Source organism: Schistocerca gregaria, chromosome 6 (assembly GCF_023897955.1).
Source record: "Schistocerca gregaria isolate iqSchGreg1 chromosome 6, iqSchGreg1.2, whole genome shotgun sequence".
In the NCBI taxonomy this organism is placed as follows: Eukaryota; Metazoa; Arthropoda; class Insecta; order Orthoptera; family Acrididae; genus Schistocerca; species Schistocerca gregaria.
In genome coordinates, this window is record NC_064925.1 from 453,276,760 (window position 1) to 453,299,910 (window position 23,151).

The 23,151-nt window shown below is 42.3% G+C and overlaps 1 protein-coding gene across 5 annotated transcripts in view; it reads right to left on the reverse strand.

Moving 5' to 3' along the window:
* The window catches only part of LOC126278351 (protein arginine N-methyltransferase 9-like), a 111,916-nt gene that overhangs the window by 20,030 nt on the left and 68,735 nt on the right, over positions 1–23,151 (reverse strand). For 4 of the 5 annotated variants that reach the window (XM_049978404.1, XM_049978400.1, XM_049978403.1 and 1 more), the window contains 2 exons: positions 21,259–21,836; positions 14,695–14,848 (listed from right to left, as the gene is read on the reverse strand). In XM_049978404.1, coding sequence (XP_049834361.1) covers positions 14,695–14,848; positions 21,259–21,836 — 732 coding nt within the window. The remainder of the gene's footprint in view (positions 1–14,694; positions 14,849–21,258; positions 21,837–23,151) is intronic. The other variant, XM_049978405.1, reaches the window with a different exon arrangement.

The following is a 23,151-nucleotide window of genomic DNA, read 5'->3' on the forward strand; positions in this document are numbered from 1 at the left end:
ATTTTCCTTTTCATAATATTGTCACACTTCATCCTGAAAAATACATTTAAAGTGGTTCACAGCATGCATGCTAACTTGTTATCCATAAAGAAATTGAAAGCAGCCATTGTAAACTGGAAGAAAACCATTGATGGCCACAAAGTGAACTGGCTATACATTTAGAGGCGGAGGTATGAAAAGGGATTGTGCATATAAATCAAAATATAAAAACAAGGCCTTGTTCCTGACATTTAGTTATATGAAATTAACTGGACAAAGAAATGTAAAGGAAGACTAGTACATCAGCTACTAGAACAGTGACATGCAGTTATGGACTCAAAGAAGGAGGAGCATATGTTGGATCGGCTGCCTTTCATTCTTCCCATTCATCACTGTTTCCTCAAATATTTTCCTTGTGCTGCAAACACACAGCAAAAATGTTTTGCTGAAAATATGCTGAGTCTGAAGACAATGATGAATTATTCTGTGAGTGAATGAAGTCATTATAAGAACAGGTATGGATATACTAAACATGGAACTGTTATATGGTGTACTACGTTGTTTGCAATTATTTTCATGAGACTACTGACGCAAGTCCATATTTTCCATTTCAGACATTGTTTCAGTCTCCAGTGTTTCTTTTATGTATTCAGTTTTGCGTGGGACAAGTAAAGTATCACTGTCTCTTTCAATATAAAGTAAATTTATGTTTGTAAAGTTTATAGGCTTTTTTATTCCCATAGTACTTATCCTCCAATATCTCAGAGACACATTCTCTGGAGATGCACTACTCATATGCTGAATGCCTGAAATAAGACTAACTTCATCACTGTGAACACTAAATGAACAGACTGCTGTCCTCATTGGGGGCTAGTGTAGTACTATACATTTAACAGGCTACTAAATACCCTTGTTGTTGTTGTTGTGGTCTTCAGTCCTGAGATTGGCTTGATGCAGCTCTCCATGCTACTCTATCCTGTGCAAAGCTTCTTCATCTCCCAGCACTTACTGCAACCCATGTCCTTCTGAATCTGCTTAGTGTATTCATCTCGTGGTCTCCCTCTACGATTTTTACCCTCCACACTGCCCTCCATTGCTAAATTTGTGATCCCTTTATGCTTGAGAACATGTCCTACGAACCGGTCCATTTTTCTTGTCAAGTTGTGCCACAAATTCCTCTTCTCCCCAAATCTATTCAATACCACCTCTTTACTTATGTGATCTACCCATCTAATCTTCAGCATTCTTCTGTAGCACCACATTTGAAAGCTTCTATTCTCTTCTTGTCCAAACTATTTATCGTCCATGTTTCACTTCCATACATGGTTACACTCCATACAAATACTTTCAGAAACGACTTCCTGACACTTAAATCTATACTCGATGTTAACAAATTTCTCTTCTTCTAAAACGCTTTCCTTGCCATTGTCAGTCTAGATTTGATATCCTCTCTACTTTGACCATCATCAGTTATTTTGCTCCTCAAATAGCAAAACTCCTTTACTACTTTAAGTGTCTGATTTCCTAATCTAATTCCCTCAGCGTCACCTGACTTAATTCGACTACATTCCATTATCCTCATTTTGCTTTTGTTGATGTTCATCTTATTTTATATCCTCCTTTCAAGACACTGTCCATTCCATTCAACTGCTCTTCCTTCCGTTCAACTGTCCTTTGCTGTCTCTGACAGAATTACAATGTCATCGGCGAACCTCAAAGTTTTTATTTATTCTCCATGGATTTTAATACCTACTTTGAATTTTTCTTTTGTTTCCTATACTGCTTGCTCAGTATACAGATTGAATAACATCGGGGAGAGACTACAACCCTGTCTCACTCCCTTCCCAACCACTGCTTCCCTTTCGTGCCCCTCGACTCTTATAACTGCCATCTGGTTTCTGTACAAATTGTATATAGCCTTGTGCTCTCTGTATTTTACCCCTGCCACCTTTAGAATTTGAAAGAGAATATTGCAGTCAACATTGTCGAAAGCTTTCTCTAAGTCTACGTATGCTAGAAAGGTAGGTTTGGCTTTCCTTAAACTTTCTTCTACAATAAGTCGTAAGGTCAGTATTGTCTCAGGTGTTTGAACATTTCTACAGAATCCAAACTGATCTTCCCTGAGGTCGGCTTCTACCAGTTTTACCATTTTCCTGTAAAGAATTCACATTAGTATTTTGCAGCTGTGACTTATTAAACTGATAGTTCAGTAATTTTCACATCTGTCCACACTGGCTTTCTTTGGGATTGGAATTATTATATTCCTCTTGAAGTCTGAGGGTATTTTGCCTGTCTCATACATCTTGCTCACCAGATGGTGTAGAGTTTTGTCAGGAATGGCTCTCCCAAGGCTGTCAGTAGTTCTAATGGAATATTGTCTACTCCCAGGGCCTTGTTTCAACTCAGGCCTTTCAGTGCTCTGTCAAACTCTTCACACAGTATCATACCTCCCATTTCATCTTCATTTACATTCTCTTCCATTTCTATAATATTGTATAGACCCACTATATACTCCTTCCACCTTTCTGCTTTCCCTTCTTTGCTTAGAACTGGGTTTCCATCTGAGCTCTTGATATTCATACAAGTGGCTCTCTTTTCTCCAAGGGTCTCTTTAATTTTCCTGTAGGCAGTACCTATCTTACCCCTAGTGAGATAAGCTTCTACATCCTTACATTTGTCCTCTAGCCATACCTGCTTAGCCATTTTGCACTTCCTGTCGATATAATTTTTGAGACGTTTGTATTCCTTTTTGCCTGCTTCATTTACTGCATTTTTATATTTTCTCCTTTCATCAATTACATTCAATATTTCTTCTGTTACCCAAGGATTTCTACTAGCCCTCGTCTTTTTACCTACTTGATCTTTTGCTGCCTTCACTACTTCATCCCTCAGAGCTACCCATTCTTCTTTTATCGTATTTCTTTCCCCCATTCCTGTCAATTGTTCCCTCATGCTCTCCCTGAAACTCTGTACAACCTCTGGTTTAGTCAGTTTATCCAGGTCCCATGTCCTTAAATTCCCACCTTTTTGCAGTTTCTTCACTTTTAATCATAACCAACAGATTGTGGTCAGAGTCCACATCTGCCCCTGGAAATGTCTTACAATTTAAAACCTAGTTCCTATATCTCTGTCTCACCATTATATAATCTATCTGATACCTTCTAGTATCTAATACCCTTAGTATGGAAAAAAGTTATGTCTCAGAAGTCCTTTAGTGCTCAATTGCTACTTGCGAAATCCTGCCACCTAAGAATCATCTGGGTTCCCTGTAAGTAAATGACCTATAGCAGGGCTGTCTCAGCTGATGGGCTGCACAAGCTCGTATGCCATGTGTCTGCCAGAGTAAGAGTAACAGTTGTATTTTTATCCCAGTCCAAGTACAAAACTTCCCGGGTACATCCTGTTGTGCCCCCACTTGCACCATCTGCATACTTAAATCCACCATTACATTAGCTTGTTTAAAATTATAAATAGAAATGATTATATCTTTCTTTGAATAGGAATTGCTTAACCTGTCCTATGGAGAACATTTTCAACTTTTTTTGGAATGTGTTTCTCATAAAGAAAAATGACAACACATCATGGAAACTTTTACTTAAAAAGAATTTGATAATGTATAATGGTGCAGCGGTCTGATATTCTCAGGTAAATAGGTGTAAGTTACGAAGACAGATGGGCACTATATCATTGGTGTAAGAACCACGAAGGAACAATAGGACTGGCAGACCAAGAATGAAGTGCTCAAATTAAAAAAGGTATAAGATATGAATGATGTGGTCTTTCTCCTTTACTATTCAATCTTTACACAGAAGAAAAATTATCAATATGGCGGCGAGTGAGTGACATGGATTAGCTTGGCTTACAAGCTTAAGTGAAATCTGGAGGTGTTTTTAAGCAGTTAGGCTTGTCTACATATACTAAAGTCATATATCTAGTGCCAAGTATCGTATTTTGCATCATATACTGAGTACCAATTACACAGAATCGCACTTAAAATGGAAAATCACCAAACAAAGTGCAGTGCAGCCAACGACCAGGCTGGTAACAGTGCAGGGGTGAAGACTACACCGGGAGTTGCAGCCGCTCTGCCTGGCATTTCCGACATCGGCACACTCGTGAAGGCTGAGGTGAGTGCCGCACTGCAGACAATGGCATAACAAAATACAGAAAACTCTGGAGGTCAATGTGAGCGAGATCCATTACCTGGACACATCGTTAAAAGCAAGTGAGGAGAGAGCATGACCGATCAAACAGAAATTTATCGAGAAGTTGGATGAGCTCGAACAATATCAGAGATGCAATAATCTCAGACTGTTTGGCATTCCTGAGAGCAGCAGAGAGAACACAGATGAAATAGTTATAAACCCTGGCCAAGAAAAGCTAGGCATGCAGGTGACTCTGAGTGATATTGACAGAAGTCATAGAGTGGGTTGTAGGTCACCAGATTCTACAAAACCAAGACCTATAGTAGTGAAAGTTGTTTCCTATAGGAAAAGATCTGAAATCTTCAGAGCAAAGAAGAATCTCACGAAGTTGGGTCTGACAGTACATGAGGATCAGACCTCTGAAAGACTAAACATTTTGAAGAACGTGATTTCAAAATTTGGGCTAAAGAACATATGGACAAATGATGGCAGGATAATGGTTAAGACCAAAAACAGAAGATAAACCATGTCAAATCTTGCTGCCACTAACCTGTATGTTTATATTGCTTACATTATCAACCATAACTTAACTATTTTATAAAACTTTTTCGATTCTCCACATAATTATTTTTATCTCTAACTGTTTTCTCATGTAATTTTGTTAATTATTACACAAATTAGTCTTACTTCCACTTTTAATCAAGCAACCCACTATCATATTTTAGTTTGTTTTCCTCATAAGTGCCATTAATATCAAACTCTGTCCTTGTCTTGAAAACCATTACATGCAGATTACTCCCGTTTTGTTTAGTGAGATTCTCTCCCTTGTCAGCACACGGCTACTTTCAGGACCGTTGCAAACCTCGTTGACCTTGGCCACAGATCCCATTGCCTCCCCGGGGACCTACCTAACCCCCCCCCCCCCCCCCCCCACTGCATAGAACAGGAAGAACACTCCCTTCTCTTCTCCCCCCCCCCCCTTTCTCCTCATCCTCCTCACGCCCTCCGCTTACACATTCCTCATGGCAGACCCTCTTGCCTGCACTAACCACAACCCGCAACCATCCGTCGAAAGCATCCTCACCACCCAAACGCATGAAGCTGCATATTGCACATGAAAATGACCAATCTCTGCCAGCTCGCTTTCACAAATTCAAATATATATTTCAAACTACTGATATTCAGAAAATGACCAATCTCTGCCAGCTCGCTTTCACAAATTCAAATATATATTTCAAACTACTGATATTCATGTAATACTTTGACACTTGGCTCAAACCAAGTGTTCCCACAACTTCCGTAAACCTCAACGGCTACGTCTTTCTCAGGCACAACAGGTGCAACAGACGCGAGGGTGGAGTGGGGGCATACATACACTCTGATTTATCACCTACTGTGCAACATACATCTGACAATGTAGATAAAAAAAAGGGGAATACGTGTTCAAAGAGATCAAATCCCTTACTAGAAAGTGCTTAATATGTGTCTTTTACAAACCTCCTAAAGTAGGTGGGTTCGCCTGCTTCGAAACTGCCCTCTCAAGTCAAGAATTGTCATATAAACATGTAATTATAGCAGGTGACACTAACATTAATTTTATGCACAATAGTCCTTCCAGTGGGACATTTAAGAGGATGCTTTCTTCCTCAAATATGATGCTACTTCAGCTGGCATCTACTCATAACACGACTACAAGTCACACTTTCATAGATATATTCACAATGAAATCTCCAAACAGAATAATCCACACCTCTCAAATATCTGCGCCTGGCATGTCTGCCCATGACATTATTCCCATGATGTATTCACTAGAAATCCTAGAAAGAAACAAAAACTGTCTACATACTGAGACTTCAAACACATAAATTTGCCTGAAATCGAAACTGAGGCACGGGAAATTGTTTGGGGGATGACCTCTACTCCCCTCATGGACATAAACAAAAACTTGGGGGATTCGAAATAAAATTACTCAACTATATGACAAATATGCTCCAATACAGACCATAAAAGTAAAAAGGAAACCTGCACCTCGGCTGACTGATGAACTAAAACAGCTCTAGAATCTCAGAGATGCTGCACATTTAGCATAGAAGATACACCCTACACCTGAAAATCATATTGTATACAAGTAGAAATGAAACAGTCAGTCAAGCGGTGAGAAACGCTAAGCTCAGGCATGCCCATACATTAACTGACAATATATGTAAACCAGCTATCCTGTGGAAAAATCTCTGTAGTCTCGGTTTAGGCAAAATAAAAGTTGCAGAAAATCCCATGATCCCAGCTGAAGAACTAAACCAATTCTTCACATTACCTACAACCACAATTGAACCGGAAAAAAAGAGAATCACTGATTACTTCATGGGGATGAATGACTGTAGCAAAAAGAAACATTCTATCTACAGCACATCACTTGCAGTGCTGTCAAGAAAGCCATCATGCAAATTAAACAGACATTTTCAATGATTCCTTAATCACAAGTGTTTTCCCTGAGGCCTGGAAACTGGGACAAATTAAGCCACTGCCTAAAAAGGACATTACCATAGCACTCTCTGACTACCCTCCCATCTGCATTCTTCCTGCACTATCAAAAGCCTAAGGATATATAGTCTATAACCAGCTCTCCAACTACCTAACTGCTAACAACCTACTAGATGAATACCAATCAGGTTTCCATAAACATCGAAGCACAACATCCGCATTGATAAAGGTGGCAGATGACCTTAAACTTGCCATGGATAGACAAGAAGTGACTATCATTTGCTTCTTAGATTTCAGCAAAGCATTTGATACCGTTGACTTCGACATTTTACTTGACAAACTTAGCGGTCTAAATTTCTCACCAAGTGCAGTGAAATGGTTTCGCTCATACATGACGTCTCGTCAGCAACGCGTCCTGTCCGGGAATATAAAATCACAATGGTGGCAGGTAGTGTCAAAGCTCAGTATTAGGACCTATACTCTTTTTCAATACTGACCTCGATGCACTATCAAAATGGGCACAAAACAGAGGACTAAAACTCAACCCATCTAAAACCCAAGCAGTACTTGTTGGTCACTCTAAACTCATTAGCCCAAAATATCGGAAATCTGTACCATCTCTAATCCTAAACGGAACAAATATCAATTTCTCTCCCTCAGCAAAGATTTTGGGAGTAATAATAGATGAATATCTAAATTGGGCAGAGCACATAACTGCAATGTGCAAAAAAGCATCAGTATCCCTTCATGCCCTACAAAAATATATAAAAAAAAAAATCTTGCCTTTCGATCTGAAAAAGAAATCAGTACAAACGCTTATACTCCCAATCATTGACTACAGTAATATTTCCTACAAGGTCTCTCTCAGGAAAATTCACAATGACTGGATCTGTTCATGAATGCCTGCATCCGGTATATCTGTGACGTTCGACTTTTTGATCACATTTCACCAGCATATGCACAACTGTCCTGCAGACAAACACAGAAATTTCCACACACTTTTGGCTCATCTACTTTCTTATAAATGTATGCTGTCCCTCATATCTCTCCTCATCCTCTATGCTAATGTCTGAACAACATGACAGAAACACGTGTTCCCATCATAATAAAATCGTCTCTGTTCCACTACATCGCTCAGTCACCTTCTCGAAGGCCTTTACAGTAGCAGGAATCCGACTTTGGAATAACCTCCCTTGTTATATTAGAGAACTTAAAAACATGTTCGGCTTCAAAAACTAGTTAATGACGTATCTACTTAAACAACAGTAATGCCTTCCTCTGTACATGAATGCACTTCACCCCATTACTTCCTTCTTTCCAACTAGATCTTCCTCAATTTCCAGTTTCAGCTGTACAAGCAATGATCACACGCACGGCACAGTGGACACACCAGGAACCGCGGTGTTGGCCGTCAAATGGCGTTAGCTGCGCAGCATTTGTGCACTGCCGCCGTCAGTGTCAGCCAGTTTGTCGCGGCATACGGAGCTCTATCGCAGTCTTTAACACTGGTAGCATGCCGCGACAGCGTGGACGTGAACCGTATGTGCAGTTGACGGACTTTGAGCGAGGGCATATAGATGGCATGCGGGAGGCCGGGTGGATGTACCGCCGAATTGCTCAACACGTGGGGCGTGAGGTCTCCACAGTACATCGATGTTGTCGCCAGTGGTCGGCGGAAGGTGCACGTGCCCGTCGACCTGGGACCGGACCACAGCGATGCACGGACGCACGCCAAGACCGTAGGATCCTACGCAGTGCTGTAGGGGACCGCACCACCACTTCCCAGCAAATTAGGGACACTGTTGCTCCTGGGGTATCGGCGAGGACCATTCGCAACCGTCTCCATGAAGCTGGGCTACAGTCCCGCACACCGTTAGGCCGTCTTCCGATCACGCCCCAACATCGTGCAGCCCGGCTCCAGTGGTGTCGCGACAGGCATGAATGGAGGGACGGATGGAGATGTGTCGTCTTCAGCGATGAGAGTCGCTTCTGCCTTGGTGCCAATGATGGTCGTATGCGTGTTTGGCGCCATGCAGGTGAGCGCCACAATCAGGACTGCATACGACCGAGGCACACAGGGCCAACACCCGGCATCATGGTGTGGGGAGCGATCTCCTACACTGGCCGTACACCTCTGGTGATCGTCGAGGGGACACTGAATAGTGCACGGTACATCCAAACCGTCATCGAACCCATCGTTCTACCATTCCTAGACCGGCAAGGGAACTTGCTGTTCCAACAGGACAATGCACGTCCGCATGTATCCCGTGCCACCCAACGTGCTCTAGAAGGTGTAAGTCAACTACCCTGGCCAGCAAGATCTCCGGATCTGTCCCGCATTGAGCATGTTTGGGACTGGATGAAGCGTCGTCTCACGTGGTCTGCACGTCCAGCACGAACGCTGGTCCAACTGAGGCGCCAGGTGGAAATGGCATGGCAAGCCGTTCCACAAGACTACATCCAGCATCTCTACGATCGTCTCCATGGGAGAATAGCAGCCTGCATTGCTGCGAAAGGTGGATATACACTGTACTAGTGCCGACATTGTGCATGCTCTGTTGCCTGTGTCTATGTGCCTGTGGTTCTGTCAGTGTGATCATGTGATGTATCTGACCCCAGGAATGAGTCAATAAAATTTCCCCTTCTTGGGACAATGAATTCACGGTGTTCTTATTTCAATTTCCAGGAGTGTAGATTCCCCGCATAGTTCATTGTCAGATGACCACTAAAGGGCCGGTGTCACGAGATGGAAGCGAGTCTCCACTCGGCCCCTGGTGCCACCACATGCTGTATTCCCAGACTACTAGGATGGTATATAAGCCACTGCAACAGCACTGCACAGCAGTCCCACACCTGCCTTCACTCATACTTGTGACTAGTGGCCACATGTACTAGGAATACTGTGAACTTAGGATACTGCCTCAATTACCTTAGACGTGAACTGGAGTCCCTAGACTTGTGTAACTGCTATGGATTGTGAAGTGCTATTGTGAACCAGTATTTTGTGAACCAGTATCGTTGTGAATAAATCACTTAAGTATTATGGATATTATTGTGTTATTCTGCTATAACACAATAAAATGGTGATGAGTCAATAAGAACCAACATCTCTGGAAACACTCATCATACGGTTAATCCAGTAACAGGCGGAGAACCAGCAATAACTCATGGCCACTCTACAGCCTCTTCTCACCAGTGTACTACATCAACAATCAATTCATCAAATTCTTGCCACACCTTCTTTTGATGAAGCCCTTGAAGAGTGGGAATCATATGAAACAAGACTGAAGGAACACTTCCAGGAATTCTGTTTCTATCCTGGTCTACACCGATGGTCTACTGTTTTCTCCATGGTTCACTCCTTTGGAGTTATCATTTCCAGAGATATGTGTCTTGTTGACGCAATTTTACCAGTGCCACACACACATTGTTTCCTCGCGAGTGGTTTTCTACCAACGCAAAAAGCAGGTGTCACAATCATATCACCAGTGGGCAGTTGAATTACAAGGTCTCAACCGCAAATGCCATTTCATCACTGCCAAGTATAAGGACTCATATGCTGAGGAAATGATCCGTGATACAATTATTTATTGTGCACTGGACAGAGAATTCCAGCATAACACCCTTCATCTTGAGGATCCCTCGTTAGACAAAGTATTAGAACTGGGTCAAACATTTGAAGTCTCGCGCACTGCAAGCCAAAAATTGGAGACTTGGGTGGAGATTGCTGCTGTCCATGCCCTCCTGCCCCATCGTCCTGAGGGTCCCTAATACATCCACTGACGATGCAGACGTTGCCACCTTCCACCCCGACCGTCATCCTGCACGCCCGTCCCGATCTCGGTAGAAGCCTGGCCACTTTTCTTGCCAGTGGACTCCGCCCTGACTTCTGTCTTGTCTGGACTGCTACAAATAACATGACAGGGACAACTATCCAAATTGTTGGGACTACTGCTCTCTGTGTACCTTACAAAGTCACTTGCTTTCAGTGTGTCGTTCTGCTAAATCCAGGCCCATGAAAGATTCTCGTACCACTCCGATGGGCATGAATCAGATTTCCTCTATTGAGGTCCAGGACACTTGCAATAAATTGTTCCTGGACATCTCCATTCACAACAGGCCACTAAAATCACAGGTCAACCCTGGAGCAACAGCTAGCTTGATCAATTATGCAACTTATGTTAATCTTGGAGATCCCCTGTTGCAGACTTTCTCTTGCAGGCTAGTGGCCTACAAAAAAACTCAGCATTCCTCTCCTGGGTCAGGTTGATCTTCCTACAACTCATCGTGGCGTAACATTGATGACCACATACTTGATAGTCAACAGCGGTACTACCGCCAACCTTTTAGGCCCCGACACCTTTCGTGCCTTCGGATTTTCCGCCAAGGACTCTGTCAATCTGATTTCTGACAAAGTATGATATGCTAGCCTGGAAGAGCTTTGTCATGAATACCAAGATATCTTCCGCGAGGAATTGGGAAAAGCATGCAATTTTCTGGCACATGTTTCCCTGATGCCTGGTGCACGTCCTCGTATTTTCATGTCTGTCCAATCCCTATCATTTTCCGCAATCTTGTCAAGCAAGAACTAGATTGTCTCACTGCAGAAGGTGTCCTGTAGCCCATATCCTCCACTCCATGGGCCAATCCTGTTGCCATCATAAGGAAATCATCTGGAAAACTTCATTTGTGTGGTGATTTTAAAGTGACCATCAACTCCCAATCGGAAATCGACATATACCCGCTATCTCGTACAGAAGAAATATTGGTGAAACTCCATGATGCAAATATTTCTCCAAGACTGATTTATCAGAGGCGTATCTGCAGTTACCCTTGGATGATGCTTCTCAGGTGTTCCTCACACTCAATACTCCACATGGCCTGTATCACCTCAAGTGCCTCATGTATGGCATTGCAAGCACACCAGCCATTTTCCAGCACTTTCTTGAACAATTGGTCAATTCAGTCAGAGGCTGTGTCAAGAACCTTGATGATGTGCTTGCAACAGGATGTACTATGGACGACCACCTCCAGAATCTTCGACAACTCTTCCAGGTTCTCTGTAACAATAACCTCCACTGTCGCAGAGACACATTTTGCTTTTTTCAGCAGGAAATTGAATATCTAGGACACAAGACCTCCAGCAAAGAAATCAAGACATTAGATCGTCACATCCAAGCAATCATCCAGTTGCCTAGACCCACCAATCTCATGCAACTGCAGTCCTTTTTCGGTAAAGTGGCATACTACCAGAAGTTCCTTCCTGCAGCAGCGACAGTCATGGCTTATCTTTCCCACCTTTGTAAAAAAGGGGAACTTTTCACTTGGTCTACATCTTGTGAAACTGCCTTCCAGACCTTGAAACCACAACTGCTTACAGCCCCATGCTTTGCCCACTTTGTCTCAAGGCAGCAACTCATCTTGCCCATAGATGCATTGGAGGTGGGTGTTGGCACATCGATTCCCTGGTGGCTCTGAGCACACTACTGCCTATGTCTCTAAAACGTTTTTGAACACTCAGGAAAAATATTCCCAGATCGAGAAAGAGGCTCTTGCCGTTGTCTTTGCACGCAAGAAATTTCACATGTTTCTGTAAGGGACTAAGTTCCACTTAATAATGGGTCACAAACCTCTCATTGCTTTGTTCAACTATGCTCCAAAATTCTGGACTGGACAGCTCATCGTTTGCAGCACTGGGCACTGTTCCTGGCCCATTATCAATATGACATTCACTTCCAGCATATTTCAGAACATGCTAATGCAGACATCCTCTCGTGCCTTCCCTGGGGCCCTGATTCTGAATTTGACAAAGAAGAGCTTCTCTGTTTTCAGATTGATGAAGCAGCTCAAGTGGCGGTAGAATCCTTCCCACTAACTAGTTCCACAGTTGCTGAGGCCACAGGCCAGGATCTTGATCTCCAGTGGGTCTGCAGTAGCATTCTCCATAGATGGCTACAACCACATCCATTACTGTGTCTGCCTTAGAACGCAACCATTGACGGCCTCCCTCAAGTGATGGTCACAGACAATGGTCCTTAATTCTGCAACCAAGAATTTCTCACCTTCTGCCTTCACCACGGCATCTGCCATGTTCCTACACTCCCTTTTCATCCCCAGTCCAATGAAGGGGCAGAACACATGATGCACAATTTCAAGACACAACTGCGGATATATCTCCGGGACCATTCCATGGCTAATGTACTCACATTATTTCTCAGCTCTTACAGGTCTACTTCAATTGGAGACAAGAGCCCCACCTAGCTCTTGCACTGTCAACAGCCTAGGACGCTCCTTACTCTTCTGTTCCCAGTGCCCAGGTTGGTGCCACCTCTGTCAGCACCGCATTTTCATCCTGGAATGGCCGTTTAGGCTCAAGGTTTCGGTCAACAACTGAAATGGCTGCCAGGTGTAATTCTCCAACAGCAGGACCGTTTCAAGATTCAGAACAGGGTCATGTTCCTGCATGCTAATCAGCTCCGTCCCCCGTCGGCACAACAGCTGTCGACCGCCTGCCAGCCAGATCCTCACCAACGGCCGGATTGCAGGCCCACAGCCGGATTTCTTCTCCATCTGCTATGGACCTGCTGGTTCCAGTGGGTGGAATCACGGCCATGCCACTGCCTCTGGTCACTGGCCATTTGCAGTCTCCTAGCCCTGAGGGCAGTTCAGCCACGCCTGGCGTCCGGGGCCCATCTGGACCTCAGCCACCTTCACTAGGAGCACAACCTTCGGCATCAGACATCACACCTGCACCACAATGCCCTTCCTGGATGTGTGGGCTGGATGAGGAGATGCCTCTCCAGCTGCCTCTGCCATCTCAGCCCCAGCTTGTCTTACAGCCTCACTGTCTTCGCCATCACAGAGGACATTTTCGGCCTTAGTGCACCACTCTCCAGCACGAATCCGATGAAGAACCCATGGATGTCTCCTACATCACCAGCAGCTGTTTCAAGCTTTCTGTGGGAGGAGGAGTATGGTACCCGCCATCACTCAGCCACCGGCCGACAGTGGCGGGTGTCAACATGCACAAAGCATGGCCAGCCACACAGCTGCAAAGATAACACACACGGACTGGGCATGTAGATTCATTGACCGCCCACGTAGTCGATTTCGAGACGATCACTAGAGGGCCAGTGTCACGAGATGGAAGCAAGTCTCCACTTGGCCCCTGGCGCCACCATACTCTGTATTCCTGAACTACCAGGATGGTATATGGGCCACTGCAACAGCATCGTGCAGCAGTCCCACATCTGCCTTCCCTCATACTTGTGACTAGTGACTGCACGTACTAGGAACCCTGTGGAACTGGATACTGTCTCAACTATCTCGGATGTGAACTAGAGTTGTGTAATTGCTATGGATTGTGAAGTGCTATTTCGAACCAGTATCATTGTGAATAAATCATTTCAGTATTTTGGATGTTATTATGTTATTCTGGTATAGCAATTAGTATCAAATATTAGCCTTAATTTGAAAAAGAATTTTCTGAGAATTTATGTTTGGAAACCAGCACTGTTTGAGAATGGGAGTGAACAATGAACTGTAGGAGAACCTGAGAAGGAGAGAATCAAAGCATTTGAGATGCGGTACTATTGAAAGAATGTTGTACCTTAAGTGGACTCAGGAGATAACCAATGAGGTGGTTTCCCATAGATGATAGGAAATGTGTGAAGACATCAGAGAATAACTATAATGGTACTAGAGGAAGCTTTAGAGGGTAAAAACTGTAGGGGTCCTCAAAGGTCGGATTGTATACAAGTAATTGAGGATGTTGGGTATAAGTGCCACCCCAAGATGAATAGGTTGGCATAGGAGAGGAATTCATGTTGAGCCACGTCAAACCAGTCAGAAGACTGATGATCAAAAAAAGGTCAATTGAGTTCATATGTATACAAATGTGTAATTTCACCAGATAGCCCATTCTGTCATACCAAACTTGAGTCATGTTTCAAGTGGCACTTTGGAAATAATCACATAACATATTCATTATCTTAAAAAACCCAGAATCTAAAGTAAATAATCAAACAAGTTATTATAATCCACAGCAATGCACAAAAAAAATCCAGATGTACAACTGTTAATAACATACCTGGTACTCATTGATGAAATCAGCGATATCATACCCACATGTGCAACTGATATCACGTACTCCTGATACCTTTTTAATCCAATCAGACTGCACTAACTTGCAGTCTACAGAAATAGACTTAGGCAACAGAATGCCTTCTTTCTTTAAAAGTTTCCTACAGAAAAGAAGGAAAAAGTCTCAAAGTAAGTTTGGACATGGTGATGAATACTAAATTTTACAGTGCACAAAGAACCAGTGATATTTTCAAGCTCTGGAGGTTGAACCACAGCAGTGTCCGACTTCAGCAGCTCTCTCCTGAAGTTCCACTGGAGGCAAAAAGTTTATTACCAATAAGACAATCATAAAGCTGCTGTCAGAATGAAATGATAAAGAAAAACAATGTGCACTGCTAGTGATCAATGTATTCATGAACAGTAACAAGGCAGTCATTTTTCACTAACAAGAATATATGTAAAGTGTGTCAGTACACTCCAAAATTTAACTGCACCCTGTGACAAATACAAGTTAACTCGTCCATCCAAATAAATAGTTTTATTGAACTGTGGTCAACAGCAAAGTAGGTCGCCTAATGGCAGAGCATATTGCCGAGAACAATGGGCTTAACTTCAGTGGCTGCTTCACAGTTGTCGCCCTTCACTGCCACAAGAATACCAGCTTCTCTGAATTATGTACTAGAAAATTGTCCTAACAACACATTCTTTAACCTCACAACTCCCCTGGCCTCAACCCTACTAACTCCTAGCCCCTGCCTCAAACTCACCTTCTCCCTGTGCCCAATGCACCCTCCACACTCTATTAATCTGTACCCACACATCCTCTCCACAGTCTTTGTCTTCCTTTCCTCCTCCTCCCCCCTCCCCCCCACCCTCACACACACCTCCCCACCCAACCACTCTGCCATGACATTGTGTGCCACAGGCAACAGTGCTGAGGTGAGCTCGTCAGTACCACGTTTCTATCTTGTTTCTTTCCTGCCTCTTCTTCCAGACAATTACATTCCTTAAGTCCACCTTCCCTTTCTCCCTCTCAGTCTTCTCAACTACTCTCCTCCTGGCACAACCCGTCAACCCAGTCAGACTGCTATGCACTGAAATGGCATCTAGCAGGGTTAACACAACCGTGCATGTACATTTGTGTGTGTATGCATCTCTTAGTCACTTAGCTCTAACGAAGGATATTAATCAAAAGATGAACAACAATATCAGTCTAGCTTCTGCACCAGACAACCTATCAATTCTTCAGCTGCATGGTCACCTTTACTCCTTCCAGGAATTTTCAGTGTTGTATTAATAAACCAGACTATTACAACAATGGAAAGTCAATTGTTAATGCACTTTGATTTGTCATATTATCTCAACTGTTTTGAACAGCATATGCCACACCATTTGTACTGCTTATGGTTCTGGCAGTAAATGGTGTCAGTTTTCTACAATAGAGACACGAATGCTACACAGCCCTTGTTACAAACACAGGTTTATGTAACACACAAGATGCATCCAACAGGAATACCAAGAGAGAGGCAGTAGTTGTTCAGTCTCATCAGTGGTGATCAACATATCACTTTTCAACTGGACTCTGGGCCAGCATCAAAATTCACTTCTGAAGCAATTTTTCAGCAGTTGAGATCCAACCCAATGATGAACGCCACCACAGTATGCATTGTGTTTAGGTAGCTAACATATCTGATCTTAAACTTTACGTACATTTCTGCCACACACCAGTTAGTCATGAGCCAACTCAAATTTGATGTGGTTGCTTGACAGAATGTCCTGTACATTCTTGAGCTTGATGCCCTTATTGCTTTTGGTCTTTGGTCAGTTGATTTTTTGTAGATCATATTTCAGATCAAAGTTTTTAATGAACTAAGTAACCTACACACACCATTTATGCCTCTATTCTAGCAGAATCTGTGACAAACAAAGAATTTCAAATCTCTTATCTCCCTTAGGGCTGATGTAATTCTGCATTTTTAGGGCATATGTCATACTGTATATTCTGTACCTGGGTAGATAAAAAGTCTACTCACCAAGATATGACAGGAGAACCCATGTATAAAAAAACGTATTATGTATTTTCATTGATATACCATCCATTCTGCAGGATCTCTTGTTTGAGGAACTCAATCTTATAATCAACACAACAGTTCTGAATTGTATTCTGCACAATAACTGAATGTTTCTGAAGATGGTACCTGTTCTTTTGGACATGTTCAGCTTACCGGCCAGTGATCTTCTTTATTGTGGGTGCACTCACATTGCTCAAACACTTATGGGAATCAGTAGATTGACTGCCGCGAGTATGGAGTATAGTGGGCAGGGACACTACAAATGTAGTGTGTGGACAGTAAGTTGGAAATGTGGGTATCACCGGGAGCATGCCAGAGATAAGTTCCAGCAGTCACACTATCCTCTGTGTCCTCGACGGCTCAGTCGGACAGAGCTTCTGCCATATAAGCAGGAGATCCCAGGTTCGAGTCCTGGTCGGGTCACACATTTTCAATTATCCCCATTGATATTTATCAACACCTGTAAGCAACTAATACAGTGAAAAGATATTTTTAGATCTTCAAAATTTTCTGTCCAAAGTTTTCTTGAATCTTTCAAGAGTCAATTGATAACAACCACCACCACCCCACCTCCAGATTGCTGGTGTGTGTGTGTGTGTGTGTGTGTGTGTGTGTGTGTGTGTGTGTGTGTGTGTGTTAGGTGTGCTTGCCTGTGTGTGGATCGTGTGTATGAGTCTTTGTTTTACTGGTGAAGGTTGTGGCCAAAAGCTCTATGTACATGTCTATTGATTGCAACTGTCTGTAACTTGACGTATCTTCTTTACATTAAGTAGCAATCTACGAGTATCTTTTCCTACATTGTTGATACTCCTACTTGGAGTTTCGATTGTTTGATACAATGATATGTATTAACTACGAATAAATGGTTTTAATTGTGACAAAGTACTGACTGTTGATCAACAATTTCAATTAAGTGATGTGTGACAGCTGAAAGTTATTGGATTAAGCACAGGAAAATCCTTCCTCAATACACAGGCAAAAAAGCTACCTATTTTTATCAATCAAGCTCATTATTGTTACTAAGGCAGGAGAGGAAGAGAGGAAGAGAGAGAGAGAGAGAGAGAGAGAGAGAGAGAGAGAGAAAGGGAGATGGAGAGGGAGAGATGATGATGATGATGATGATGTTTGGCTTGTGGGGCACTCAACTGCGTGGTCATCAATCCCAATTTTTATGCAGTCCAATTTTTTACACAGTCCACTGTCACGAATAATAATGATGATGATGTTGATGATGAACTGATGAGGACAACACAAATACCCAGTCAGGGAGGAAGGGACAGGAGGCACTTAACTGGAACTAGAGCGATAAATCTTGGATTCCCTTTTTGAAGAAAGAGTAGAAGATAGGAGGAAATTGTTACTGAAAAGGAGTTTCAGTCTTGTAATAGACTGTTATCAAGTTCAAAGTATAATTTCTGATGTTAGTGACCACTGTATATGTACCAAAGTAATTATCTGTATTTTACCAGTTGACCAGTATACACTTCTATCAGAACAGATAAAAATATAGTAGAGGGTTACATATGTCTGCTTGTGTCTGTATACGTGCGGATGGATATGTGTTTGTGCGCGAGTGTATACCTGTCCTTTTTTCCCCCTAAGGTAAGTCTTTCCACTCCCGGGATTGGTATGACTCCTTACCCTCTCCCTTAAAACCCACATCCTTTCTTCTTCCCCTCTCCTTCCCTCTTTCCTGACGAAGCAACCTTTGGTTGCGAAAGCTTGAATTTTATGTGTGTGTTTGTATTTGTTTGCGTGTCTATCAACAAACCAATGCTTTTGTTTGGTAAGTTATATCATCTTTGTTTTTAGATATAGAATAGATAAAAATGAAGAATGATTTTTTTTTATCAACCCTCAGTCATCTGACTGGACTGATGTGGTCCACCATGACTTCCACTCCTGAACCAATCACTTCATCTCAGGCACATACACACAACTTCCACAATTGTTTGTTGGATATAATGAAACGTTTGTGTTTTCCAACAGTTTTTTCCTCTAGAGTTTACAGTTCCATCTAGAATCATGGAAGTTACTTCCTTTATGTCTTCAAGGAAGTACTATCATCTTGATAAGTGTTTTTCCCATATTTCTATCCTCGTTTATTCTGCAGAGAAAATCACATGTTGTCTTCTCGTCGTTGTTGTTGTGGTCTTCAGTCCTGAAAATGGTTTGATGCAACTCTATCCTGTGCAAGCTTCATCACCTCCCAGTACCTACTGCAACCTACATCCTTCTGAATCTGCTTAGTGTATTCATCTCTTGGTCTCCCTCTACGATTTTTACCCTCCACACTGCCCTCCAATACTAAATTGGTGATCCCTTGATTCCTCAGAACATGTCCTACCAACCGATCCCTTCTTCTGGTCAAGTTGTGCCACAAACTTCTCTTCTCCCCAATCCTATTCAATACTTCCTCATTAGTTATGTGATCTACCCATTTAATCTTCAGCATTCTTCTGTAGCACCACCTTTCGAAAGCTTCTATTCTCTTCTTGTCTAAACTATTTATCGTCCATGATTCACTTCCATACATGGCTACACTCCATACAAATACTTTCAGAAATGACTTCCTGACACTTAAATCTATAGTCGATGTTAACAAACTTCTCTTCTTCAGAAACGCTTTCCTTGCCATTGCCAGTCTACATTTTATATACTTTCTACTTCGACCATCATCAGTTGTTTTGCTCCCCAAATATCAAAACTCCTTTACTACTTTAAGTGTCTCATTTCCTAATCTAATTCCCTCAGCATCACCTGACTTAATTCGACTACATTCCTTTATCCTCGTTTTGCTTTTTTTGATGTTCATCTTATACCCTCCTTTCAAGACACTGTCCATTCCATTCAACTGCTCTTCCAAGTCCTTTGCTGTCTCTGACAGAATTACGATGTCATCGGCGAACCTCAAAGTTTTTATTTCTTCTCCATGGATTTTAATACCTACTCCGAATTTTTCTTTTGTTTCCTTTACTCCTTTTTCAATATACAGACTGAATAAGATTGGTGAGAGGCTACAACCCTGTCTTACTCCCTTCCCAACCACTGCTTCCCTTTCATGTCCCTCGACTCTTATAACTGCCGTCTGGTTTCTGTGCAAATTGTAAATAGCCTTTCGCTCCCTGTATTTTACCCCTGCCACCTTTAGAATTTGAAATAAAGTATTCCAGTCAACATTGTCAAAAGCTTCCTCTAAGTCTACAAATGCTAGAAACATGTGTTTGCCTTTCCTTCATCTAAGGTAAGTCGTAAGGTCAGTATTGCCTTACGTGTTCCAGTATTTCTACGGAATCCAAACTGATCTTCCCCGAGGTCGGCTTCTACTAGTTTTTCCATTCGTCTGTAATGAATTCGTGTTAGTATTTTGGAGCTGTTGCTTATTAAACTGATTGTTCGGTAATTTTCACATCTGTCAACACCTGCTTTCTTTGGGATTGGAATTATTATATTCTTCTTGAAGTCTGAGGGTATTTCGCCTGTTTCATACATCTTGCTCACCAGGTGGTAGAGTTTTGTTAGGACTGGCTCTCCCAAGGCCGTCAGTAGTTCCAATGGAATGTTGTCTACTCCGGGGGCCTTGTTGTCTTCTCAGTCCACCTAATTTTTCAACATCCATGTATAGCACCGCATGTCAAAGTTTTCATTCTCTTCTTCTATGGTCCCCCTCCTCCCCACTCCATGATTTACTTCCATACGGTGCTGTGCTCCAAAGGTATATTCTCAGATATTTCTTCCTCAAATTAAGGCCAATGTTTGACACTAGCAAATTTCTTTTCACCATTCTAGCATAAATAAAAAAAAATATCATGAAAGTGAACTGTTTGGAAATCAATCACAGAATGGTCAAATCCTCATGCAAAATTACTGGCCTAGAACCTTTGCTGACCCCAGCCTCTTCATCAATTTGCTTGATGTTCAAATAGATATATCCTGTTTCAGATTTTGTACCCTCTCATCAGTAACTACGCTGATTGTCAGTTTTCAAATCCATTGAATTATTACTTCATTTGCATTTCACTGATTCCACCTTCTCTTAAGTTCTGGCAAACCTTACAAATTATTTACCTTTGAAAATCTCCAATCTTTCAACAAAATTTGATGCAACATCTATGGTCAACACATTCAGCTATCTTGAATGAAGAGAAAATTTTATGGTGAAAATGTGCAACAGCACATCATACAACATCTAACAATTAGTGAATTACACACACAACAGTGGAGCAAAAACACGAGCATGTATATGAAGATGTGGAAAAAAATTAGAGAAAAACTTCTGGGATTCAAAACCATGACCTCTCAGACACATATTCATGAAGGTGAAAGAAAGTAAACATTCCAGTGTTAAGAGTGTCCACACATCTGTCATTACTCTGTTTGAAAATGTACAGTTGGGCACATTTTTGCACCAGTATCTGTTATGTGCAGCTTTGTAATGTGTGTTTGGTCACATACTACCAAGTTTAACTATCCCATGCAAAATGACACGGAATGCTTACCTGATTGTGCTCAGTGAATTAAATGTTTTCTCTCTCAGCTCACCAGTTGTTTCAAAGGGTTGAGTCATAATGAGATCAAATGTTTGTCCACTTGACTCTAAATCACTGATCTCATGGTCACGTATGCATTTTATGAGAGAATTGTTTATTCCATGAATTTTTGCCCATGTCCTAATTGCTAATTCATCACCAGGTATTCGTGTTATACAAACCAGACTGCTGTCTTTGTTAGATGGATTATCTTTTTGTTCTTCAAGTAAACTCAGACCCACCATAGGAAAATGTGACATATCTAGTACTTTTTGGCTGCAAACCACTTCAGTCATCTTGCACACATTTCTCACTGCACTTATCCAGTGAGAATCATTAAGGCTCTTCACAAGCTCTTGTGAAACATGTATGTTCCCATCATGCTGTAACTGCACTGCATTTAACATTTCATGAATTTCAGAAGTTGATGCCTGCAGATCGTCTTGTTGCACTGATAGATTGTGCTCCAATTCCTGAGTATTGTTTGATTGTATGACCTCAATTTCATCAGTTACGCTGATGTCAACACACAGTTTTCTTCCGGAAAGCTAGAAATTTGAATTCACATTAATAAAAATCAAATTTTAACCTTTGTTTCAAATTCACACATTAACTGGAATAACAAATCAATTCCCATTAATGTGTATCATTCTTAATTACAGTACAACACACAATAAAATGTGGAAAAGTGATGAGGCCATTGCTCTTAATGTCATACCATGATGAACAAATATGCAGTCAGATAGCATTATGATAACAGATTGTCAAATGACATTAAACATTAAATTGTAGTTTATTAAAAACAAAGATTCCAAGACTTACCAAGCGGGAAAGCGCCGGTAGACAGGCACAATAAAACAACACACTAAAACACACACAAAATTTCTAGCTTTCACAACCAACGGTTGCTTCTTCAGGAAAGAGAGAAGGAGAGGGAAAGACAAAAGGATGTGGGTTTTAAGGGAAAGGGTAAGGAGTCATTCCAATCCCGGGAGCGGAAAGACTTACCTCAGGGGGAAAAAAGGATAGGTATGCGCGCGCGCGCGCACACACACACACACACACACACACACACACACACACACACACACACACACACACATATATCCATCCATACATCCAATATATATGTCTGTATATGTATGTTAAAAACAAAGATTCCAAGACTTACCAAGCGGGAAAGCGCCGGCAGACAGGCACATGAACAAAACACACAAACACACACACAGAATTACTAGCTTTCGCAACCGATGGTTGCTTCTTCAGGAAGGAGAGGGAAAGATGAAAGGATGTGGGTTTTAAGGGAGAGGGTAAGGAGTCATTCCAATCCCGGGAGCAGAAAGACTTCCCTTAGGGGAAAAAAAGGACAGGTGTACACTCGCACACACTCGCACACACACACATATCCATCCGCACATACACAGACACAAGCAGACATATTTAAAGGCAAAGAGTAAGGGCAGAGATGTCAGTCGAGGCGGAAGTACAGAGGCAAAGAAGTTGTTGAAAGACAGGTGAGGTATGAGCGGCGGCAACTTGAAATTAGCGGAGGTTGAGGCCTGGCGGATATCGAGAGGAGAGGATATACTGAAGGGCGAGTTCCCATCTCCGGAGTTCGGATAGGTTGGTGTTGGTGGGAAGTATCCAGATAACTCGGACGGTGTAACACTGTGCCAAGATGTGCTGGCCGTGCATCAAGGCATGTTTAGCCACAGGGTGATCCTCATTACCAACAAACACTGTCTGCCTGTGTCCATTCATGCGAATGGACAGTTTGTTGCTGGTCATTCCCACATAGAAAGCGTCACAGTGCAGGCAGGTCAGTTGGTAAATCACGTGGGTGCTTTCACACGTGGCTCTCCC